At 42.6% G+C, this 26781-nt stretch overlaps 1 protein-coding gene across 1 annotated transcript in view; it reads left to right on the top strand.

The window, feature by feature from the left end:
• The window catches only part of WNT9B (Wnt family member 9B), a 39601-nt gene extending 20679 nt beyond the window's left edge, over positions 1 to 18922 (top strand). The window contains 8 exon segments of the mRNA XM_043963812.1: positions 11963 to 12008; positions 12010 to 12210; positions 12212 to 12221; positions 15935 to 16039; positions 16042 to 16142; positions 16144 to 16200; positions 18273 to 18497; positions 18499 to 18922. Of these exon segments, the coding sequence (XP_043819747.1) occupies positions 11963 to 12008; positions 12010 to 12210; positions 12212 to 12221; positions 15935 to 16039; positions 16042 to 16142; positions 16144 to 16200; positions 18273 to 18497; positions 18499 to 18747 (994 nt within the window). The 3' untranslated portion in view covers positions 18748 to 18922.
• Positions 18923 to 26781: the final 7859 nt, after the last annotated feature.

The raw sequence follows: 26781 nt of genomic DNA, 5'->3' as shown, positions 1-26781 counted from the left end.
GTAGATATGGTTATATCTATATAGATATACTTATATCATATAGATGTAGTATATCCATACAGATATAGTTATATATACAGATAGATATAGAGAGATAGAAAGATATGAACATACATACAGATATATCTATATGTATATACAAGCTAAATTCAAGGTCATTTGGGGAAGGTGGGGGAGGGCACTGGCAATTTGGGGGATCAGGAAAGGCCTCATATAGATGTCATTTTAGCTTTGTTTAGCTGGAAATAGGAATCTAGGAGATGTATTTGAAGAGGGAGGGAGATTGGAGTTACAGTGGTTTGTAAAGTCAGTAAAGGCTTCATGGAGGAAAAGGGTTTTACAACAATATCTGATGAACTGATGTATAGTGAAGTGAGCAGAACCAAGAGAACATTGTGCACAGAGACAGCAATATTGTTTGATGACAAACTGTGAATGACTTGACTATTCTCAATAATACAGTGATCCAAAACAATCCCAAAGGACTATTGATGAAACATACTATCCACCTCCAAAGAAAGAACTTATATTGATAGAACACAGACTGAATCATGCTATTTTTCCACTTCATTTTTTCTTTTATTCAAGTTTTCTTGTACAAAATGACTAATAGAGTAATGTTTTACATAATAGTATGTGTATAACACATAACTGGGCGGGAAGGGAGGGAAGAAGGGATAAAAATTGGAACTCAAAACTATAAATAAAAATGTTCATCACTTAAAAAAACAATATCTGATGTTTCTATGGCACTTCAAGGCCTGCAAAGGGACATATATTCTCTCATTCAATTCTTACAACAACCCTGGGAGGTAGATGTACTTACCCCATTTTACAGATGAGGAAACTGAGGCCCTGAGAGTTTAGTTGGCTTGCCTAAGGTCACATAGTTCTGTAGGAGGATTTAAATTCTAGTCTTTCCTGACTCAAAGTCCAGCACATCCAGCCACTTGCTGGGTTTTCAGTTAGCCTAGGGGAAAGGAGGACTGACTAGTCAAGTGAAACCCGGGAGTTCACTTAGAAGCTAAGTCTTAGAAGGATAGAAGAAGTGAGTCTCCCCCCTCCCCAGGCAGCTATAATGTCTTGGGGGTTTGGGCAGGAGGAGCCCCCTATCTGAAAGGGGGAATGTGGTGAGATTAAGTCATTGGTTCTTTCCTGTGGTGGGGGGTGGGGGCAGCCACTTTGGAGCCGCTCCCCAGACTAGGGGGGTTAGGGGGCAGACCTAGATTTTGGAGATGAAAGCACACTGTGCATGCTTTCTATGCAAATTAGCTCCAGTAGAGGAAGCTGTTATCTGGAGCATCTAATGGGTGTTTTTTTGCCCACTGGGCCCAGGCATTAAACTCCGGACACAACAACGAGGCTTTACTAGTTTCTGGGTATCAGCCCATGGCTGGCATGGGATCTAATGCCAGGCAACAGCTTCTAGGCCCTCCTGACATGACTTGCCCCCCGTGAGAACCATTGCCTTGGTCCTCTTCCAACCAACTGACTACCTCCCAGGAAGAACCTTAGCAGGAAACACTGAGGAATCTAGGATAACATTTCTCAAAAGGTAGGCCAGGGATCCCCAGGGGACCTGAAGATCATTTTGGAGGGGTCTGTAAGGTCAAAACTATTTTCACAATAATACTAAAGACATTCCCATTTCTAATATAAAAATACCAAGAGTTGGGGCAGCTAGTGGCACAGTGGATAGAGTACTACAGCCCTGGAGTTGAGGACCTGAGTTCAAATTTGGGTGTCAGGTGCTTACTAACTGTGTGACCCTGGTCAAGTCACTTAATTCTGTTGCTTCAGTTTTCCTCATCTGTCAAATGAGCTGGAGAAGAAAATGGCAAATCACTCTAGTATCCTTGTCAAGAAAACCCCAAAAGGGTCATGAACAGCCAAATTAATGAAGAATGAAGAACAAAAAGGGGGTCCTGAGACCAAGAAATTTAAGAACAGCTGCTTGTCTAGAGGAGAGTCCTGGCCAACCTGGGTCAGGAGCCTAGAAGATATTCTGGAGTTAGCTAAAAGATGGTAAACTCTCCAGGGTCCTCTGTTGGGATCCTAGCATTCAACTCAACAGTTACTAAGGTAGGTAGCTTGGCAGACTCGGAGAGAGGAAGACTAGATTCAAATCCTAGAATAAATTCAAATGAGTTTAAATCCTATCTCAGACACTTGCTAGCTGTGTAAGCCAAAGCAAGTCTCTCTCTCTCTCTCTCTCTCTCTCTCTCTCTCTCTCTCCTCTCTCTTCTCTCTCTCTCTCCTCTCCCCCTCACTTTCCTCATCTGTAAGAAAAAAATAAAGCACCTGAGGATCCAATGAGATACTACGTAAAGAACTTGAATGTTATTGTTGTTCATAATAATAAATGCCTACTGTTAGGGGCAGTTGGGTGGTGGTGGTAGTGGGAGAGCACTGGCCCTAGAGTCAGAAGGACCTGAGTTCAAATCACTCTCAGACGCTTGACATTTACCGGCTGTGTGACCCTGGGCAAGTCACTTAACCCCAACTGCCTCACCAAATTAAAAAGAAAAAGAAAAGAAAAAAAAAGACTACTGTGTACAAGACACTGTGGTAAATGCAAGGGATACAAGTAGGACAAGATGAGAGGAGATTGAGAATAGGTGTAGACAAGTGCTTTAGGCAAATCTGAAGACTTTTAGCTGGGGGAGGGGGGGGGGAGGGGCAGGGGTGGACAGGTAGAGAGAGCCTAAGGTTTAATGAGGAGATATCAGTATAGTGGGACCATCCCCAATCCTAGAGCTTCCTTGTAACTCTTCTATTTCTCATCATCTCCCCAGCCCCATCCTGGTTAGACCCCCTCTCATTGTATCAGGTTCCAGTGAGTGGTTTTCTTGGAATTATCCCATTTTCTATACAAATTCACTAATTTAAATCATTGCATCATTCAGGTTTCCTAAACATTTTGTCCTGAACCTTTAATCAGTTGCAAAGCCCATCTCCTAAAATTCTTCAAGAGTCAGGTGAGTTTAGGATTTTTTTTTCACCATCTCTGCTTTCTCAACTACCCTATCCTCTGGAACAGCTAGGTGAAGCAAGTGGATAGAGGACTGTCCTGAAGTTAGGAAGACCTGAGTTTTCAAACCTCACCTCAGACACTTACTAGCTGTGTGACCCTGGGCGAGTCACTTAACCCTGATTGCCCATAAATGTCTGGAGCCACTTTCAAGTGGTTCTGATATATACTTTGCCACTGGACTCAGATGGCACTGAAAAAGAGAGCGAGGTTGGTGACCTACACTAGCCACTCCCCTCACTTAAATCCAGCTCATTGCAAGTCATGGACATCACCCTGATGTCATGGTCCTCTTTGAGAACAGACAACAACAACAACAGACCACCCTACCCCTCTAGAATTTAGGGTGCTTTAAGAAGACAACCAATGAGCTGGCCAAGGTGCATCGGGCTGTGTGTATGTTGATATTGCTGAGGCCTGGGTGCTCCTGGACCACAAGTTTGATCTGATGTATGCCAGGCATGCCTTTGTCCATGGGTATGTGGGGGAGGGCATGGAGGAAGAAGAGTTCTCTGAGGCACAAGAGTTATGGCCGCCCTGGAGAAGAATTATGAGGAGGTTGGTGTGGATTCTGTGAAGGAAGGGTGACGAGGAAGGAGAAGAGTACTAGTTAGACCTTCCATACAACTTCGCAATATTCAAAACTCATCAGCTTAAACAGGTTAGCTTATCTGTAACCTAGGCGACTGTTTTAGAAGGTCTACCAGGATGGGATGAAGGCACTAAGGAAAAAAAATAAAAGAGACAACCGGCTAACCTGAGCCCCAAAGAATTAAGGACCAGCTATTGTTGTCCACTTGAGGCAATAGCTCAGAATATTTCTACTTCCCTCTCTGTAGCCTTTCCAAGCCTTGTTCCTGTCCCTCTCCAGATTGCAGCAGAAAGATGCTAGAGAGCAGATGCTTTGGGAGGTCTCTGGAGAAAGAGACAGTGTTTAAGGAGATGTTGGGGAGGGAGGGAGGGAAGGAGAAAGACACATAGAGACAGAGAGAGACAGAGAGGACAGACACAGAGAGAGAAAGAGAGAGTAACTAGAAAGAACAAGATAAAGGTGGTACAAGGTGAAGAATAGGAGAAGCAGAGACTTGGGAGGGAGGCGTTTTTTCTCTATTTGGGGGGAGAGAGATTGAGGAGGGAGCTGCCTAGATCAAAACTGATGGGACAGACAAAAGGGAAACCTGAGAAGCAGGGTCACTTCTAGGATAGGTGACAACCCTAAGTCCCTGGGGAATATGAAGAGGGGCAGGAGAGGCTGGGAAGAGGGTCCCTGCCTTGATTGGGGAGACCAGATAGCCAACTGAGTTAGGGTGGTTGATTTCTTAAGTGGGGGAAATAAATCACTAAGCAGAACTGAGAGTGACATACGGAACTGAGATTTGTCACCCCAATAACTTAGATCTTGAAGATCATATAAGGCTTTGTCATAAACCAAGGAGAACAATCACAAGTTCATGAACTTCTGAAAGCAATTGTTTACCTGACAGCTTCTACCTTGGTTTTTGTTGTAGTTGTTGTTGTGTTGTGTTTGGGTTGTTGGTTTTGTTTTTTTTGTGGGGCAATGAGGGTTAAGTGACTTGCCCAGGGTCACACAGCTAGTAAATGTCAAGTGTCTGAGGTCAGATTTGAACTCAGGTCCTCCTGAATCCAGGGCTGATACTTTATCCACTGTGCCACCTAACTGCCCCCCTGATAGCTTCTACCTTACTAATAATAGTGGATAGGTGGCAGAGGATAAAGCACCGGCCCTGGATTCAGGAGGACCTGAGTTCAAATCCACCTCAAGACACTTGACCACTTATTAGCTGTTTGACCCTGGGCAAGTCGTCTTAACCCTCATTGCCCCAGCAAAAACAAATAATAATAATAATAATAATAATTAGTTTATTAAACTATATAGCATCTTATAAGTACCTTCCTCAGAAACAACCCTGTGAGGTATGCAGTATAAGTATAAACACCTTCTTTTACAGATGAGGAAACTAAGGTTCAAGCAGATAGTGACTTTTATTCATGGATTATAGGACATGAAATTATAGTTGATCATTAAAAGTTAGTTTATAAATATATTTGAATGTATAAGTCTTACATTTCTCATATTTGAAAAATTATTTCCTTGTGTGGACTTAAGAGCAGCTAAGTAGTGCAGTGGATAGAATGTTGGCCCTGAAGTCAGGAAGACTCATCTTCCTGAGTTCAAATCTGACCTCAGACATTACTAGCCAAGTCACTTCACCCTATTTGCCTCAGTTTCCTCATCTGTAAAATGAGTTGGAGAAGGAAATGGCAAATCACTCCAGTGTCTTGCTAAGAGAACCTCAAATGAGGTTACAAAGAGTCAGACACGACTGAAAATGACTGAACAACATACACCTGTGTGACTTTGGACAAGTCACACAAGCTGCCCCTGGCCTCAACTTTGTCATCTGTAAAATGAGGAGATTGCACCTATATGGCTTCTGAGGTCCCTTTTAGCTCCAAATCTATGATCCATATTGAAGCTCAGTCAGTTTGTTCTTATTATCAACACTAGTATAAGACTTTTATGGGAGAGGAGGGGGAAGGGAAGCAGAAATGTGACCTGGTTTAGGAATAGGGCTCAGACGGGAGGCTGGAGAGACAATCAGGGTTGAGTTTGCCTTTCGGGGGTTGGAGGGAGGTTGTCGGGAAGGTTGTCTTCTCTGTTCACTTTCTTACTTCATCCAAGAATTGAGCACAAGGTCAATCCAGATGGAAGTGGTTAACAAATGTAGAATGCCAGGGTCCGGACCTTTACACTAATACTTAGTAATGGCTAATGGTGTTAAGCAAGTTGATTCTCTATAACAGCTTTTGCCTTAATCTCCCTGCCTAGGGCAAAGGCCTCTTGGGCAGCTGGCAGTACCAGGGGCCAGGTTATCTCCAGAGGCCTCTGTCCGGTTGGTTGCCTTTGCTGATCATTAAGGGCTACTAGACATCATTATTGCTTAATAAAATTAACTCACTTTTTTATTGGACTCCTACAGTCAGGTCACAGGGTTCACTTAATTTAGTAAGTGACAGGTATTTGTTTAAGAGCTTCTTTCTGTTCAAACGCTGAAAAGTAGATTTTCTGGCTGACAGCTTAAGGCTTAGGGAAACCGAATCACACTTTGACTTAGGCTTTATTTTATATTTTTGTCTTAAAAAAAAGACATTTGATTGGTGCTCTTTATTTAACATCCCTATCATTTCCCTAAAAATCTCCCATACCCATAATATGATTGACATACCTCTCTCATAACAAATTAGTATAATTAAGCAAAATGAATCAATACATGGTCATGGCTGACCGTGTATGCCCAATTCCTCACCCATAATCCACCACTTCTCTGCCAAGGAAAGAAACAAGCCTTTATTAAGCCTCTACCATAGGCCAAGAATTGTGCTATGTGTTTTACAAATGTTATCTCATTTGATACTCACAATAACCCTTTAGATGCTATTATTCCCATTTTTACAGATGAAGAAATGGAGGGAGATAAAGGTTAGTGATTTGCCCAAGGTTACACAGCTAGTAAGTGTCCTGATGGCTAGATTTGAACTTGGTTCTCCAGGACTTCAGGTCCAGTTGTTTTATCCACTGTGCACATAGTTTACCTACACAATACATGTTCAATTCCACATCTGTAGTTTACCACCTATCTACCAAGAGGAGTGAAGCATATTTCATTGAGTATCCTCTGAAGTTATAATAATTCACCAACAGTTTTGATCAAGAAGCACCTAAAACATACATACTATTTATAGAATACTAGTTTGTCTAGACATGAAAAAATTCAAAGTTTGAATAAGACACAAAGGTTGTTTTTTCTTCTTTTAAAATAATTCATTTTAACATTCCTTTATAAAACAATTTAAAGTTCCAAATTCTCTCATTCCCTCCTACCCTTCCCCCCCACCCATTGTGAAAGCAAGAAATATGATATCAAGTATACATGTGAAATCATGCAAAACATATTTCTGTGTTAGCCATGTTGCAAAGAAAGCACAAGAAAAATAAAGCAAATGAAAAAATCCAGCTTCTATCTGCATTCAGACTCTTATCAGTGGATAGCATTTTTCATCACAAGTCTTTCGAAATCATCTTAGATCATTGTATTTATGAGAATAGCTAAATCATTCACAGTTGATCATCTTACAGTATTGTTGTTATTGTGTATAGTTTTTTGCTTCTGCTCACCTCACTTAGCAGCAGTACATGTAAGTCTTCCCAGGTGTTTCTGAAACCATCCCATTCATCATTTCTCATAATACAATAGTATTCCATCTCATTCATATACCACAACTTTTCCATCCATTTCCCAGCCCCCATAATTTACAATCTTTGCCACCACAAAAAGAATTACTATAAATATTTGCGTGTATAGATAAAAAATATATATAGTTGTATAATATATGATCACATATGTATACACGCACATACACACACACACACATATATATATGTTTATCCTTTTCCTTTTATCTCTTTGGGATACAGATGTTGTAGTGGTCTTGCTGGGCCAAAAGGTATGAAGAGGTTTTTTAGCCCTTTTGGGCATAGTTTCAAATTATTCTCCAAGATCAGTTCCACAACTCCACCAACAATGCAATAGAGACACAAAGGTTGTTAAGCTAACCACTGATGTGGGAATGGAAGGTAGTATTTATAAGGCATAATTCTTCAATTATACCATTCATCATCTGTACTTCTTTTCACAATTCTGTTGGTAGGTCTTAAGTCAGGACACAACAGGTTATTGTTTTTTTTCTGTTAGTAGCTTTCTTCTGATCTTCTAAGTATGACAAGAAGGGAAGGGTCCTTTCCTTTTACAAAGAGAGAAACTGGGTCCAAAGAGAAAAGAAGACATGTTAATAACTTATCTTCCCTTCTAGGTGTGATCTTCAGGGCTCAGGGCAGGGAGAGCTTTATATAGAAGGGAGTCATGGTTGAACTCGTGTCCTTTTCATTGAATTTCCTCTTGAACTGTGCTCCTGGACTACACAGCCTCCTGGGCCCATCAGTTCCTTGCCTTGGAAGCTTGTGAGCCATGGCCCATTGTGAGTAAGACCCAGGCACAAAAACTCTTAAAAATGCAAGGGACCTTAGAGGATATCTCATCCTACCCTTACTTGAATTTTTTTTTTTTTTTTGGCGAGGCAATGAGGGTTAAGTGACTTGCCCAGGGTCACAGAGCTAGTAAGTGTCAAGTGTCAGAGGCTGGATTTGAACTCAGGTACTCCTGAGGGCCAGTGCTTTATCCACTGCGCCACCTAGCTGCCCCCCCCTTACTTGAATTTTAAATTCTCTCCACAAAAAGGGGGATCTGCAGCCCTACCTAGCCCACAGTCCATTTGTAGCCAGACTTTTAATGTTGTAAATTAATCTCTAAATTGTCCAGTTGAAGTGGGCACAAGTCAGTTGAGGTGAACCATGGATTCTACTGGGGACCAAGGGAGGATCAAGCAAGGATCTTGAAACTCTGAAGGTTTCCTGCCAGGTTTCAGAGAAGAGTTTTTGGGTTTGGACAGCAGTGGACTGGAAATTTACCCATTGGCCCCAGCTTAATGATTAGCCAAGTACCTTCCCTCCACTCAGTTGGGATTGCCGCCCAGGGCCATGACTGGCTGGGATGCAGTCTGATAGGATCTGTCCCTGCTTGGTGCTTTTCGAGATTAGCTTTCCCCACTGAGTTGGCTGCACCTGGTGGATTCCATCCATGGGAGTTCTCTGAAGGTACCTGGGATGGGGGAGGATGAATCCTAGTATCCCTGCCTGTGGGGCTTTGTGCCTTTGGTCCAGCAAAGAAGGTGGTCATTCAAGAAGTCAGCCTTTAGTTGCAGAAAGTCATGACCAGTTTGGAGCTTGATCATCCATGCTTTGGATCTTTGCCACTGTGAAAGAAGTGGCTAAAGGTTATGGGGAAAAACTCAGGGTGCTAAGGAGTAAGTTTTCACTGCTTTCCAGAAACAGCTCAAGGAAGGAGAAATATATCTTGCTTTAGAGTCCAGTGGGCACCACCTAGTTAGTGTTACTTGGCTTCAGGGACAGACCTTGTTAATCTCATTATTGTTTATTTTGTTAATTCCTTAATTTAATAAATGTCCCTACTGAGCGTCTATCATATACACAAGGCATTGTAAAATAACTACAAAATCCTTGTCTTTGAGGAGTTTATAATCTCACAGTACAGGCAGTAGATGCTGCAGGAGTTCAGAGGAGGGAGAGGTCACTGTGGGGTGGAAGAAACCTTCATGGAGGAGATGGGGATGTATGAGGTTTAGATATTGTGAACAAAGCAGGGAGGGGGAATTGTGTGAGGAAAGGAGCAAAGCTGGGGATATGGAAGCTACGTTTAGGGGAAAGTAAAGACCTATCCAGGTAAACTCTGGCAGTTTTTACTAGGGAGTAGTGGGAGATAATCCTATTAAGGGAAGTTGGAACCACGCTATGGAGAGCTTCAGATGCCATGCCAAGGAGTTTGACTTTTATCTCATAGTCTTTGAAGGCCTGGCCTTTGAGCAGAGGAGGGATTGATGGAAGCGGGGTTTAAAAGACTAATCCAGCTGAGGGTTGGGGGGAAGGCAGGCAGGATGGATTGGAGAAAGAAGCTACAGATCACTACAGAGAACAATACGTAGCAATGGTTCTTGGGGCAGGGTCTCAGGGACTGGAACCCACCCATGGTTGTATCTAGTTGAGTCGTGTTAGCGTCTAGGAGAAGAAAGAGCAAAGTGTGGTGCTGGTGGAGAAGGAAGATTTTTACAAAGAGCAATTTTATAGGTGTGTGTGTGTGTGTGTGTGTGTGTGTGTGTGTGTGTGTGTGTGTGTGTGTGTAGATATAGATAGATCAGCTTTACAGGTGGCTACCCAGTGGATAGACCTGAAGTCAGGATGAATGACCTGAGTTTGAATCCTGATTCAGTCACTTCCTAGCTGTGTGACCTTGGGACCAATCATTTAACCTTTCTCAGCTTCATTCTCCTCCTCTATATCATGGGGATGCTAATACTGCAGAGTTGTTATAAAGATCAAATGAGATAACCTGTAAAGAGTTTTGCAAACCTTAAAGCACATTATAAATGCCAACATCATCATCCCACCTGTAAATACCTATCACAGCTAGAGAGTATTCCTTTATTCAAATCTTGGATAAGACATGACAGCATCCTCCCATCTCTCTTCTCTGGACCAAGGTGAGGGAAATCACCCTCAGGCACAGAGGGGAGGCATAGCCTCACTGAAGGAGACCACAATTGAAGTTTCCAGTCTCTCTTCCCTTACCTGGAATGAAAGAATCAGGTGGAGTCAGCTAAAGTTAGCTAACTGCCCCCTCTGAGTTTTGCTGGTTTTTAAGGATAAAAGATAGGGGTGGGGAGTAGATCTCTATGAGCATTTGTCTTACTAATGTGGCTGGTGGGCAGCTAGGTGGTATAGGACTAGGAGTCAGGAATATCTGAATTCAAACTCTGCCTCAGATACTTAACTATCTGCAAGACTTGCTTAAGTGCTTGGGGGGCAAGATACAAAGTATAATTAAAAAGAAATCTCCGGAGCAGCTAGGTGGCACAGTGGTTAAAATCACAGGCCCTGAATTCAGGAGGACCTGAGTTCAAATCTGGCCTCAGACACTTGACACTTACTAGCTGTGTGATCCTGGGCAAGTCACTTAACCTTCATTGCCCCGCCAAAAAAAGGCTATCTCCCTTCCTCCAAAGAGCTTACAGTCTAATAGAGGGATAAGACATAAATAGGTAAAGATACATGCAGACACGTTGTTTAAAAAATGTAGTTTAAGGGGAAAGGGCTTTACCAACATAAGAGAAGTGAAGAGAGACTTCCTGGAAGAGGTGGCAAGTGGTTAGAGCTGCTTCTCATGGGTTTATCACCTCTCTCAACCCTCAAGCCTTAAGAACATCAAAGCGAAAGTTGGAGACATAGTGATTTGGGAGGAACCTCCAATGGTAGATCAGGGCTAATAGTGAACCTGTTTATACAGGATAGAGGCTGTTATCCCATCTCTGTGCAATGGGGGAGATACCCTGAAAGGGAAAGGATCAAGACAAACATGACCTTTTAATAGAAAGCAAGTTGACAAATGTTCTATATTGAAGAAGGCATCAAGAGCCTGGGATGAAAAGGACTAGTACTTTCAGAAGTAACAAACTGACTGGGTTTGACTTACTCTTTGGGAAGTCTACTCCATCTCCTCCATTATAATATTTTAGGTGACCAGACCTGTGTTTTCATCAATATAAGTAACAGGGGATCACTGGGTCCACCTAGTCACCTGTAAAGCTGATCTATCTATATCTACACACACACACACCACACACACACACACACACCCTGTAAAACTTCTCTGTGTAAAAATCTTCCTCCTCCAGCCCACCAGCACCATTCTTTGCTCTCTCTTCTCCCTAGACACTAACACAACTGGACTAGAAATAACCATGGGTGGGGTTCCAGTCACTGAGACCCTGCCTCAATGTGTGGAACTTCCACCAGTGAATATTGGCAACTCATCTGTAACTCATAGTCTTAAAGGGTTGTCTCAGGCACCAGAGGTTGATGGTCATTAAGCTAGTAGGTGTCAAAAGAAGGAATTTTAGCCTAAGTCTCCCTGATTCCAAGGCTAGTTCTTTACTCACAATACTGATACTCCACATTATATAATTCTTTAAGTCTAAGTATTATACTCCATACACACACACACACACACACACACACTTTTTGGGAGAAATAGAAGCTTAGCAAAGTATAATGACTTGCCCAAGTCTGAGCAGCTAAAAAGTAGTAAGGCAGGGAATCAAAATCCAAAGCTCTTTCCAAAAGACTGTCATTGCCAGTATCCCTGCACTGGCACCACTCCACTCATTCCCTTCTCCTCATAGGACTTAACCAGGCTTTTTTTCCCCCCTGGCTCCCCCTAGCCTGACAGGAAGAGAAGCTCTGACCCCTTTCCCTGGACGGGGTTCTGTCCACAGCTCCCCTGCAGAGCAGAGCCCACCTGAAGCAGTGTGACCTGTTGAAGCTTTCCCGCAAGCAAAAGCAACTATGCCGGCGGGAGCCGGGCCTAGCTGAGACCCTCTATGATGCTGTGCACCTGGGTGTCCTTGAGTGCCAGGCCCAATTCCGCCATGAGCGCTGGAACTGCAGTCTAGAGGGGAGAACAGCACTTCCTGAAAAGAGGTAGGTGCTTCTTTCAGTCAATCAACAAGACTTATTTTTTCAGCACTTACTGTGTGCTCAGGTACAGTGCTAAGTGCTGAGTATACAAATGAAGGCAAAAAACATGGGTCCTGCCCCCAAGAACCTCATATTCTAATGGGGAGGGGACATGTAAATAACCATGTAATACAACATATACATGTATAAAACAACATAAATAATGTAATACTTATAATTATATTGTTGTAATGTAATACTATCTTATATATTACAATGTAATAACATATTGTATATTATAATATTAATAATTATTCAATTATTTTGGAGCTGCTTAGCCTTGAGCAAGTAATTTTCCCTCTCTGGATTTCTGTTTCTTTCTCTGAAAAATGAGTGTGTCAGGTGGGGAGGTAATAAGACTTAGACTTAAAGCATTATAGAATTATGTTAGATTTAATATTCAAACGTTGTATTGCATAGTTATTTGCAGTTAAATATACACATATGAAAAAATAAATATACACACATGTATAATGCTATATATGTATGTGTTATGTGTATATATGTGAACGTGTGCATATGTGTGTATATCTATATGTCTATCTATCTGTATGAATGACTTTAGTAAAATCACTTCCCTTCTCCCAGTTTCAGTTTTCTCCTGTGTAATATTAAGGGATTGAGCCAGATTATCTCTCAAGACCCTTCCAGCTCTGACATCTTGTGATTCAAATCTAGTGAATCTCAGTCTAACAGTTTTTCCAGTATACCAGAGTATCCATTTAAGTGGAGTAACCACATAAGGGGAATGGTGAGGATGAAAATGATGGGCTTAGAGGACAAAGGAGACTAACTGCAAATGTGTGTGAATGTGTATATATCTATACTCATACATATACACATGCAATATACATGAATATATAAACCATATACATATAAAACGCATGTGTGTGTATATATACAAATACATTCATACAATAAACATTTAATAAGCACCTACTTATGCCAGGCACTGTGCTAAGCACTGTACAAAAGGAGGCAAAAGATAATCCCTGCCCTCTAGGAGTTCACAATTTATAGGTGAGACAACATGCAAACAAATAAATACAAAGCAAACTATATACAGGATAAGTAGAAAATCATTTTAAAAGAGGGTAAGCACTAGAATTAAGAGGAGTTAGGAAAGGCTTCCTGTAGAAGGTGGGATATATACATATATTTTGTAAATGGAAAGTAATTTCAGAGGGATCCCTATCCAATTCCTATCCTTTTTTTCTTCCAAATCTATTAATTAAAATTGTTTAAATTATGAACTTAAACACCAATAAAATGAGCATTTCCATACATACAGCAGAATAGAAAAAGATGATTGTAAATGAAATTGTGAATCTTTTCCACTTACTTTTTAAAAGGATCTTATAAAGTCCACGTGTTAATTTCAGTACTACCCTGTTTGTCTGTGCTTCCTTCTAAATTCTCTTCTATTCCTCCCTACATTAAAAAAAAAAAGGTTTTGTGGCCTTTTTAAAACATCACTATTGTTAACCCCCTCACCCCAATTAAAAACAGAGGAAAAAAAAACCCACTGGTGACAAACAAGTATAGTCAAATAAAACAAATCCACACAGTGACCATTTCAAAAACTTGGCTTCTTTCTGCACCTTAAATCCATTACCTCTCAAAAAGAAGATACATAAGATAGTTCACCATACATCCTCTGGACATATGGTTGGTAATTTCTTTGATCAGTGTTCTTAAATCTTTCAAAGTTATTTTAAATTACTGTGTTATAGTACGTGTATAAATTGATTTCCTAGTTCTTCTCACTTCACTTTGCATCGGTTCATGCTATCCAAGATTCTTTGCCAAAATGTGTTCAGCCATTCCCAAGTTGATTGGATTCCCATTCTTGGCTTTTTTTTTTTTTTTTTTTTTTTTTTTTTTTTTGGTGAGGCAATTGGGGTTAAGTGACTTGCCCAGGGTCACACCTGGGTTAAGTGTTAAGTGTCTGAGGCTGGATTTAAACTCAGTTCCTCTTGACTCCAGGGCCGGTGCTCTATGCTGCACCTTGGCTTTCTTTTAATCATCACTTTAGGATCAGAAATTTTGTTTTGTGCTTGACTATTCTCTCCCCCCAATATTAGCTTCCCTTGTAACATCTTCTCTCCATATCACCCTTGCTTGTTTCTTTGAGTGTGTGTGTATATGTGCTTGTGTTCAACTCTCCTTTGTTTCAAATAAGAATATTAAGCTGATTCCACTTCCTCCATTTCTCCCTCTATATATACTCTTCTTTTTTTCTCATACACCCCAATTATGAGAAGTAGCAAATCTCACCTCCTATTTCCTCCTTTCTACACTAGTGTATTCCTTTTACCCTCCTTATCATTCCGCTCTTAAATTCCTCAGAAGAGAACCAATCCACTTCTAATTCCTGTTTTTTCTTTTTTTTTTTTAACACCTTCAATACCCTTTGAAAACCTCAGGGCTCTAAAGGGACATGTTTCTTCTTCCTCAGTGTAAGCACTGCATCATCATATTACAGCCCCAGTTACTTCCAATTACTCAAATAAATTTACCGTTGCAGGGGCAGGTAGGTGGTACAGTGGATAAAGCACCAGCCCTGGATTCAGGAGGACCTGAGTTCAAATCCTACCTCAGATACTTGACACTTACTAACTGTGTGACCCTGGGCAAGTCACTTAACCCTCATTGCCCCATAAAATAAATAAATTGAAAAATAAAAAATAAAAAAACATTGTAGGTTTCCATTGACCCTTATGTTTTCATTTAACATTCTTACTGAGCTCTCCTCTTTTAATCAGAAAAATTTGAATTTTCTTTTCCATTAAAGGTTCATTTTTTTCCCCTTAGGATGGCTTGGGGTACTCTGTCCAGTAGGACCATATCTAGGTCATTGTGTTCAGTTCTGGAGGCCACAATTTAAGAAAGACATTGATAAGCAGAGGGCAACCAAGAAAGAGAAGGGTCTTAAGAGATGAAATTTGCACATTTGTTTTATGTTATGTCTCAGGAGAAGGGGAGATGAGTGATAGGGAAGAATTTTCAGCATGTTCTGGTTGAGGTCTCATATGCCCCAACTGTCGCTAACTTGCTGTTCAACCACAGACAAGTCCCTTCCACTCTGGGTCACTGTAAAATGAGATTGTCCCCATTGCCTGGAATGCCAACTTCCCTGGCTTCCTATAAATCCCAGCTAAATTCCCCCCTTCTACAGGAAGCCTTTCCCAAGCCCTCCTAATTCTAGTGACTTCCCTCTGCTAATTATTTCCCATTTATCCTGTATATAGCTTACTTTGTTTGTGGGGGTATGGGGGTGTTTATAGATACATACATACATACACACACACACACACACACATATATATATATATATATATATACATCTTATTTCTCATCCATTAGATTATGAAGTCTTTGAGGATGGGGACTGTATTTTGCCTCTTTTTGTATCCCCTAGTAAGAGAATCTAGTACATCGTAGGTGCTTAATAAATGCTTATTGATTGATTGATCCATTGGTTAGTTATGCCAGAGCACTACAATCCATGATGACTCTGATGGTCATGCAATTATATGATTCCATGTTGTACCTTTCTTTTCCGCTGTCACTCAGGGCCCCAAGAGGCCCAAACAGTGTTCCATTTGCCAAAGGACATACTGTTTGGACCTCACCCTTTCCCCTTTCTCTGCCTCTTTCCTCCCTTTCTGGTACAGGTTTCAAGGAGACCGCCTTCCTCTATGCAGTGTCCTCAGCAGCACTCACCATGCCTTGGCCCCGGGCCTGCAGCGCAGGCCGAATGGAACGTTGTACCTGCGATGACTCCCTGACCTGGAGAACCGCCAGGCCTGGCAGTGGGGTGTGTGTGGGGACAACCTCAAATATAGCACCAAATTCCTCAGCAACTTCCTGGGGCCCAAGAAGGGGAAGCAAGGACCTTCGCGCCCGGATGGATGCCCACAACACCAACATGGGCATCAAGGTGGGCATCCCCCCCAGGGCAGCTTCCACCTTCACAGGACCAAGCAGCTGGGCATCCAGACCTATTGTCAGGACCCTCTCCCACCAAGCTATCCCAGGTACAAACTGAGAGCTGGCTTAGGAGGCCAGTAATGACCTAAATTGCTTCACTATATCAGAGCAATTGAGTAGTAGAGGGTGGAAGCCAGCTTTGGTATTATCTCGATAGCATATGTTAATGCATACCCTCACACTCTCACACACACACATACTCCCATGTACAATTTTCAATTCAGGCTATATCATGGAAAAGACCCTGGGTTTGTAGTCAGAGGAGCAGGCTTTTAATTCTACCTTTGCTACTTAGTGACCTTGGATATGTCACTTTCCTTTTCTGGGCCTCAGTTTTCTCCTTTGTCAAGTGAAGAGATGGTAATAATAACACTTATTTAGTATTTTAGGGGTATCTAGGTGATGCAGTGGATAGTGTCAGGCCTAGAATCAGGAAGACCTGAATTCAAATCTAGCCTCAGACAATTACTAGCTATATGACCCTGGCCAAGTCACTTCACCCTATTTGCCTCAGTTTACTCATCTGTAAAATGAGCTGAGAAAGAAATGGCAAATCACTCTAATATCTCTGCCAAGAAAGCCCCAAATCATGAAAAGCCAGACACAATAGAACAATGATAACAAAAGCACTTTAAGATTTGCAAAGTGCTTTTACATATGTTATTACAACCACTCTGGCAGGTAGCCACAACTATTCTCCCCATTTTACAGATGAAGAAACTGAGTCTGAGAGAAGTTAAGTGACTTACCAAGGTCACACAACTTGTAAAGTATATGAGGCAGAATTTGAACTCAAATCTCCTTGACTCCAGGCCTAAGAACAGGCCAATCTTTAAAGTCCCATCTAGCTGGAAATCCCTACAATCCTATGACTGGGGGCAGGATTTAAGGCAGAAAAAGAAAGGATGGGGGCAGTTTATTTCAGGGGAAATTATAGGTTGGCACAGAATACTCTAGAAAATTCTCCTCTTTTCCACATAGCCTTTATTAAAGCAATTCAACAAGCATTTATTAAGCACTTACTATATACAGCACTACACTAAGGTGCTGGGGACAGAAAAAAAAGAGAAAGACACTATAGTGTGATAGAAAAAGCACTTGCACATGCATAACCAAACAATACTGATTGTTTGCAACCTTGGGAGGGGGAAGGGGAAGCAGGGAGAGAATGAGAGAGGGATAGAATTTGGAACTCAAAACTGAAAGAAAGAAAGAAAGAAAGAAAGAAAAGAAAGAAAGAAAGAAAGGAAGGAAGGAAGGAAGGAAGGAAGGAAGGAAGGAAGGAAGGAAGGAAGGAAGGAAGGAAGGAAGGAAGGAAGGAAGGAAGGAAGGAAGGGAGCACTAAATTTGGAGGCAGAGTACCTGGTTTCAAATCTCACCTCTGACACTGTATGACCTCAGGCAAGTCATTTAACCTCCTGGGCCTTTGTTTCCTGATGTCTAAAATAAGGATTTCAGGCCAGATGGCCTCGGAGAGTCCTTCCCCAGAACTATGAACCTATGAACTGGGTTCCTATCCTATTTCTGATACTACGTGACCTTGAGCAGGTCATTTCCCCATTCTCGTGTTAAATGAGGGGACTAAACCAGACGGACTCTACAATCCCTTCCATCTCTAAATCTATAACTCTGTGAACGAAAAAGGTTTCTTCCCTCAAGGAGCTTACATCCCCCTGTGGGGTACAATATGTGAACACATGGGGAAATTGACAAAGGAGACCACCAACAACAACTGAGGTCAGTAAAGGGCTCCTATAGGAAGAGCTTTGAAAGGTTCCTCCTTTCTGTTTTCCTTCCCCTTCCCTCTATCTGTCTTTCCTTCATTTCCCTCCCTGGTCGTCTCTCATTGCCCCAGATCCAAAGAGCCAGTAATGTGACCTTGTCAGAGAATGTTAGGGGGCTATAGAAAGATATGTTAGGCCAATGGAGGGAGGTTAGGGAGGCCCCGGCAGTGGGAGAGGGAACCCCACTCAGGCCCTGGCCCAAGGTAACAGGTACTTTTCTCTCTCCCTCCCCACTCAGGCTGTGAGAAATGGACTCAAGACCACATGCAAATGTCATGGCGTCTCAGGCTCCTGCGCTGTGAGGACCTGCTGGAAGCAGCTCTCCCCATTCCGGGAGACGGGCCAGTTGCTAAAGCTTCGTTACGACTCCGCCGTCAAGGTCTCCAGCACCACCAACGAAGCACTGGGGCGCCTGGAGCTCTGGGCACCGCCGAGACCCAGCCGCCCAGCCAAGGGCACGGCCCCCCCGGCCCGGCGACCTGGTGTACATTGACGACTCGCCCAGCTTCTGCAGGCCCAGCAAGTACTCTCCTGGCACAGCAGGGCGGGTCTGCTCCCGGGAGGCCAGCTGTGACAGCCTGTGCTGTGGCCGCGGCTACAACACACAGAGCCGGCTCGTGGCCTTCTCCTGCCACTGCCACGTGCAGTGGTGCTGCTATGTCGAGTGCCAGCAATGCGTTCAGGAGGAGCTGGCCTACACCTGTAAGCAATAGGTCCGGCTTCCCCAGCCAAAGCATGCCAGGATGCACTAGGGACATCGGCTGCCTATTACACGCTCCTACCGCCCTGCTTTCATTCCAGCAGCACTGACCACCCACAACCACACCATCAAGTGTGTGCGCCTGGACCTGTACTTGCTCACTCCCAACACCTTCCCTCCTCTTTCTACCTTGGCTGTAACCATTAACTCCTCCATAACCTCTGTGCTCAAAACTTGTCAAGGAGGAATGAGGACACATGGGACCTCCGGGTCCACCATGTGTGAGCGTCTGTGATGCGCCAAAGTATCCCATTTCACTGGTTGGGAGACAGTATAACAGAATGAGGTTGGCAGACTAGAGAAAAAGAAAAAAAATAGTGAGGGATAGGGGCATTAAAGGGGATGGTGAGCACACTTTACCCTCTTCATGTCTAGAATGAATGAGGGTTGGAATACTGAGTAGTCAGGAGAGGGATAAACTGAGAGAAATGGGCAAAAGTCCCAGAAGCCATATTAAGCCCAAGATGCAAAGATGACCCCCAGAGTCTTAGTGGACTGCAAACTCACTGGGAGTCAATGGAAGTTGACATTTCACCAAGGGAGGTTTCAATTACAGATACCTGAGCCCTGGGCTCCTTCTAAGAAAAATGTTCCACATGAGAAAATAATTCCTGACATCTAGAACTGTCCACAAGTGGCTCCCTTAGAAGGAGAGTTCTCAGGGGCAGCTAGGTTGGTGCAGTGGATAGAGCACCGGCCCTGGAGTCAGGAGGACCTGAGTTCAAATCCAGCCTCAGACACTTAACACTTACTAGCTGTATGACCCTGGGCAAGTCACTTAACCCCAATTGCCTCACCAAAAAAAGAAGAAGAAGAAGAAGAGTTCTCTGACAGTGCAAAGTAAATGACCTCCTGCCAGTGATATTGTAGAGAATGTTCCTATTCAGGACTAGATAACCCTTGAAGTTCAGTCTAGCCATGGGAAAATGTCTTACTGAGATACTATTCTATACTGAGAAAGGAAAGCAAACCAGTTGCTGATGGGAGGGAAAAGGAGAACCTGCTGGGATGAGTCAATACCTTCTTCAAGCATCATTTACCTGGGTTTGCAGTGATGTTATGCTGCATCCTTCCACCTTCTGCTTTGTGGTGACCTTGCCAGGGACCTGGTCTGATCTCTTATTAGACTTCCCAAACCTCTTGGAGAGAGCCCTGGATAATGGGAGTTGCCTCTGGCCTTCAACAACCTCAAAACTGGAAATCACCTACCCAAAGAAAGTCTAATTAAAAAAAAAGTTTAATTCTACATACTTCCTCTGATCTACAGACCCATTTCATAAAGATTCCAAGGAAGATGAACACCCTGGTGACCATCCCTGATGGTGGCATCTAGGGGTATGTGATGGGAAGCCAAGGTAGCTAGTTATCTTTTGTAGTGTATTGTCTTCAGAAGTCATAAGGTCATAGATTTAGAACCAGAAGTGACCTCAGAGGTCATCTCATCCAACCTCCTCATTGTAGAGATCAGAAAATTTGTGTCTCAGAGGAATTAGGTGATTTGTCCAGTCACAAAATGGCAAAACTAGGATTTGAACCCAGGTCCTGTGGACTCCAAATCTTCCCATTGTGGCATGCTGTCGAAGGTTGAACACTGACTTTTCTCTCCAGAGCTTTCTCAGTGAAGGTGGAATCCTGTGGATTATCTCTAGGGAAGTGGAATGACATTAACATTTCCTTGTACTTGGCCTTGTTTTCCCTTATGTTACTAGGAGGGAGAGTGTACATTGGAGGCTTGCCTTGGAGAGGGCTAGCAGGCAAAAGTGGTGAGCCCTCTCCTGAAAGATTAAATTACCATGGGTTCTGGGTTGCTTGAACTGAGACAGCTGAGGCCTCAGGAATAGTAATAGCACTGGTCCAAGCCTCAAATGCAAATGTTAATTAAGTGCATATCATGTGTGAGGCATTGGGGAAATAAGGAACTTATATTCAATGGGGTATGCATGATAGGGCAAGTGTGAATGTATTGTTTGGGGGGGGTGGTGTGTGTGTGTGTGTGTGTGTGTTTGTGTGTGTCAGATTCGATCTGATGTGCAGAGCAAGTCAATTAATCAATCAATAAACATTTATTAAGCACCTACTATGTGCCAGACACTGTGCTAAGTGCTGGAGATACAAAAAAAAAAGAGGCAAAAGACAGTTCTGACCTCAAGTAGCTTACAATCTAATGGTCAAAACAGGTAATTTATAAGTTCCATTTTTGATTTTGTTCTCAAGATATATTTTTTTTTTGGTGAGACAATTGGGGTTAAGTGACTTGCCTAGGGTCACACAGCTAGTGTTAAGTGTCGGAGGCCGGATTTGAACTCAGGTCCTCCTGACTCCAGAGCTGGTGCTCTATCCACTGTGCCACCTATCTGCCCCTTATTCTCAAGATTTTTAACTTGATCAGTTGTTAGTACATGACAACTTTGGCTAAGTCGGGCACCATGACACCAAATGCAAATATCCTTCACTTACTAACGGCCACATCCAAGGCAAAAGTTATTATTTAGATTGTATGGTATAGGAGAGGGAGAGTTGTAGAGGGGAAGGTGCCCTAGATTTAGAATTAAGAGGACCTGGGTTAAAATCCATGCTTAGCTTCTTGTCATCTTGTGACAGTGGACAAATCACTCCCCTCTCTGGGTCCAGGTTCTTTATCAATAATATGAATGGGTTGGACTAAATGATCTCTGAGGTTCCTTCTAGCCCTGACTCCTATGAATTACTTTTGATAATAGAAATATAGACAGAAATACAGTTCTTGGTTTCCTCATTTTCCTCACCCAATGGATATTAGTCATGTAATAACAACCGAGACAGACAGATGCCACACACACCTACCTATCTTATGCCACAACAGATTAAGAGTTGCCCAATAAGCAAAGGAAAACTATTCACCCCAAATTAGGGCCTTGAAATGTCCATATGGCTGGTTGTTTGCTCACTCTTCCTAGACCAGTTATGAGGAAATGGCCTTCCCCCTGGGAAGCACCTGGCCCTCTGAAGAGGAAAGCCAGATAGACTTCTTTCTCCTCGTCTCTTCCCCACTTCTCCCCACCCCCACCCCATGGAGATTCCAGCCCTAACTGGAACCAGGAAATTAATCTAATTCTCAAAAGGAGCAGAAGCATCAAAAGTGCACTCAGTGCCATCTGAAGAAACAACTTCCATGACAGGAAACAGAAGGGTCTCTACCCTGGTGGCTTCCTCTGGAGACCCCAGGAGCCAAAGTCCTGCTCTGTGTGACAGCAATATTTGGGGTGATTGGTAGTTGGGTGTTTGGGAGTATGGGATGAAACAGTAAGCAGAACTAGTGTCCAAGGCTCCCAGAAACTACTCATTGAGATCCTGAAGTAGATAGACACTGTTGCTGCAAATCAACCAACCAACCAACCAACCAACCAGTAGCGTGAGGCGAGGGGAAGAGAGGCTGAAGGGTAGGAGGGTTTTGTGCTTTTCCTCAACCAGGGAAAAGTCCACACAGACTATTTCTCAGTATGTACCTCTCACCCCCACTTCCACTGTTAGCAAGCTTTTAGATCAGGGTTCCCTCTTGCTCCATCCAAACCATCAAAAGCCCCAAGTCCTGTTTCACCTCATCAGCCTTTCACCTGAAGTTTAAGACTTGGACTTACCAAGTAGGGATGGTGGGATGCTGGTGCTCCTATCCCCACCCACTCTGATTACACTCCTTCTGAGCTGCTACCAAGATGATGGATAATGCTCCTTCCCAAGAGGAAGTGGTGGGGAAGGCTGAGGAACAGCCCATGAGAGGACAGTGACAACAAGCAGGATGGTATTCAGGCTGATTTGTAAGCAAACAAGGCAAGGGATGGCCTAGGGACAACCACTAGAATACACATGAAGCTGTTGTTGGTGACACTCTCTTCCCACTGGTCAACATCTTTTCCCATGTTTCTCTCTGCCCTGTCTCTCTCTGCCTCAACCTTGGCACACTGGAACCGTCCCAACCAAGGGGATTGCTTTTCCCATTCAGACAGGGTATTTTTTTCTACCTCACATGTACAGCTTTTAGGGCAAAAGAGAATAATTTATATAGATAAGAAATATAAGAAAATATTTATATTATTTATATAATTTCTATAATTCACAGGAAAAAATGTCGAGGGGTATGTGTGCATGTGTACATGCCTTCAGAGAACTGTTTCTTGTTACTAAACAAGAATGTTACTGTTACTAAATTTTACATCACACATACTCATAAAACAGATGACTTCGCTTGAGTATCTTGTGTTTGTTTCTGTCTCAAAGATGAACTTCACTAATCCACTCTATTCTCCTCTTTGGTAGCTGTGATTCTTTGTACATTCCCTATCACACCTTTGTCCCTGACCCCTCTCCTTCTGCCTGTATGTCTTTCTTGATTATGATAATAATAATGATATTCTACATTTGTATAGCACTTTCAAGTTGTTTATTTTTTCCAAATTTAGTTATGGGTTCTGCTGGTCTGTATTAGAGGGGGTGGACTTTCCATCCTGGAAATACACCACACTGTTGGAATCAATGATCCGGATCCCCCTGCTGTATTTCTCAGCCAAAACCTGAAAAGTTTCCATGATAGACTGGAAGGTAGGGCCTGTCGCTTCAAGGACTCGTGAGTTTGCCATTTGGGGGGCTCTGTCCACCAATGGAGATCACAAGCATAAACACCCAGAAGGGCTTTGAGAGTTGCAGCATCTGAAATATCAATCATCCTGAGGTCACCCTGGTGACGAACATCTCTGAGCTTAGCCAGGCTGGTCCTCAGACAACAGCTACCCTCTGGCAAGGGGTTTACACTCAAAACCTTTCAACCTTCCTAAGACTTCCAGAGCTCCCACTCCCCTGGCATGACCTTGGCAAAGAATCCAGCATCACCTGCAGACTACAATAAGGGAGAGGTACCTTTAATGAAGGAGGATTGATGCTCCTTTTCTAGAACTACTGAAGAAACAAAATGACAGAATGGTAAAATTGGAAGGGCATGGCCTAGCCCAAGGGCTCTTATCCTTGGGTCCCATGAACTTGTTTTTAACAAAATATTTTGATAATTATATTTCAATAGAATTGGTTTCTGTTCTAATCCTGTGTGTTTTATTTTAAGTATTAAAAACCTTATTGTGAGAAGGGGTCCAAAGACTTCACCAGACTTTCACCAGAAAGGTCTATGACAACAAAAAAGTTAAGAACCCTAATATATCTTAATCCTCTTGTTTTACAGAAACTGAGGTTCATGGCAATAAATGATTTAGTGAAGGTTTGTGCTCTTTGCTAGGGACACAGAAACAAAAATGAAACAGACCTTAGCCTCAAGATGCTTACATTCTATGAGAGGAGACACAAATATGGATGTATGTTGTTGTTCAGTCATTTTCAGTTGTATCCAAATCTTTGTTATCCTATTTGGGGATTTCTCAGTAAAGACACTGGAGTTATTTGACATTTCCTTCTCCAGCTCATTTTACAAATGAGGAAACTGAGACAAACAGGGTTAGACTTGCCCAGGGTCAAGCTAGTAAGAATCTAAGGCTGGATTTGAACTCATGAAGATTAATCTTCCTGACTTCAAGCTCGGCACTCTATCCCATATAAATGTATATATACATATATGTATATATATGTATTTATAATATACATGTATAACTTATACACTATATATGTATAAATTCAGAATATATGCAAGGCAATTTGGAGGGTAGAAAGCATCCGCAATTCAGAGGATCAATAAGAGCAATGTAGGTGCTGAGTTTTGAAGGTAAACAAGGGATTCTAAGAGATGTAGGTAAAAAGAACATGTTCCAGGCATGTGAGACAGCCAGGGCAAAGGCGTGGAGATTGGAGATGGAGGCTTTTGTGTATTGAATACCCAGAAAGCCAGTTTGGCCAAATTGTAGACTGTCTAGTTTCAGGGAGTCCCCTACTTCTTATAAACTTGATGAGAGGTGTGGTTGTGAGCTATTATGGTGTAGCAGAGTTATTTGGAGTCATGGGATCATAAATTCATAGATCTGAACCTGGAAGAGATTTGAGAGATCATCTAATCAAAATGCCTCACTTTAGATAATATGAAACTAGTTAGGAAAAGTTAAGTGAGGGGCAGCTAGGTGGCACAGTGGATAAAGCACCAGCCCTGGATTCAGGAGGACCTGAGTTCAAATCCAGCCTCAGACATTTGACACTTACTAGCTATGTGACTCTGGGCAAGTCACTTAACCCTCATTACCCTGTTTAAAAAAAAAGTTAAGTGACAAGCCCAAGGTCATGGAGGTAGAAAGTGGCCAGAATTTGAATCTTGGTCCTTAAGTTTCCAGTGCTCTTTCCACCACATCACATTGGCAAGTCTTGCCTTGGACCTTGGATGATTTTTTTCTGGGAAAGAAGAACCATAACAACAAGTGGCATCATTAGGATGGACAACAGAGGTAATTCAATGGGGGAACTGATCAGTTAGAACATTTATTGCCAACCAAGAACAAGCTGGGAGGATAAGATGATGACCACCTTCCTCACCCTTCTTTCCTCCAGGGAGAAGCTGAGCTTCCCTGTTTACCAGTTAATCCCTTCACTTCCTGGTTTTCCATTGTCTCTCCCCAGCTGCTTCAGCAGGCATTGAGAATTTTCATTTCCCCATTTCATTTTATGCTTATGCCATTTAATGGGTTGTCATTAAAAAACAAAAAACTGATGAGTAACAAAATCAGCTATTTGCACTGGTTATTGAATTGCTTGGAGAGAGAGATTGGGTCCTGTTCTTTTTATTTTATTGTATTTTTGCAGGGCAATGGGGGTTAAGTAACTTGCCCAGGGTCACACAGCTAGTAAAGTGTCAAGTGTCTGAGGCCAGATTTGAACTCAGGTTCCCCTGAATCCAGGGCTGGTGCTCTATTCACTGCACCACCTAGCTGCTCTGGGCCCCGTTCTTTTAAAGGTGGCAGCTGGTTTCCCCTCAGTTTAAGCTGGAGGCAAGACTAATGTAAGAAAGTGAATCCAATATTTTCATAACTCTGAGTATTACGGGAGTCCCGATTTGAACCTAAGGCTGACTTTCTTTTCCCTTCTTAAAGAAGACTGAAAATCAGAAAGAAGCTTCAGTTGTAGAGCTGAGCATACTGTATTCAGGATAGTCTGATCCAAGGTGGAGGGATGAGGACTTCATACAGGTGCAATTGGTCTGATCTCCAAGATTCAATACCTCAGGCTCCCCAACTTGCCAGCCTACCAGTTGCCTGGAGCTAGAGGGCCCCGGCCTTGCTCAGGAGTTCCCCCTGGTGGTTAGATATGAAGGTTCATCTGTGATTTAATATTTTTGTTCCGTTTTGCTCTTAGCAAGCTATATAGTGTCACTGAAGCCACTTGGACGCTCTCATTCTGTTTTGTTTTGGTTTTTGGTGAGGCAATTGGGGTTAAGTGACTTGCTCAAGGTCACACAGCTAGTAAGTGTTAAGTGTCTGAGGCCAGATTTGAACTCAGGTCCTCCTGAATCCAGGGCCAGTGCTCTATCCACTGTACCACCTAGCTGCCCCAGGATGCTCTCATTTGCAAAATATCTTTTTTCTTTTTCTGTATTTTTCCAGTTGAACAGAAGCTTGGTCCAATATTACCTGATTATCCTTCATTTTGCCTTTTGTTTGTTTTTTTTTAATTGAGGCAATTGGGGTTAAGTGACTTGCCCAGGGTCACACAGTTAGTAAGTGTTAAGTGTCTGAGGCCAGATTTGAACTCAGGTACTCCTGACTCCAGGGCCTGTGCTTTATCCACTTCACCACCTAGCCGCCCCACCTTTTGTTTTTAAAGAGCTCAGTTTTTTTAAATTGTGTTTATTCACAGTTTTTTTCCCCTGGTCCTGATTTTTTTAGTCAAAGATACAATTAAGTTTTCAAATTTTGGGTCTGATATTAGTCTCTCCAATTGGTAAACCCTCCTCTCAGGATCAATCTGCTGCAAACATAAAATGACAATAGATCCAAGTATCTATTTCAATCCTATTAGTGATAGCCTTAAG

The sequence above is a fragment of the Dromiciops gliroides genome, chromosome 4 (assembly GCF_019393635.1).
Source record: "Dromiciops gliroides isolate mDroGli1 chromosome 4, mDroGli1.pri, whole genome shotgun sequence".
Classification (NCBI taxonomy): domain Eukaryota; kingdom Metazoa; phylum Chordata; class Mammalia; order Microbiotheria; family Microbiotheriidae; genus Dromiciops; species Dromiciops gliroides.
Note: the sequence above shows the minus strand (reverse complement) of the source record. Positions and strands in the feature narration are given on the sequence as shown.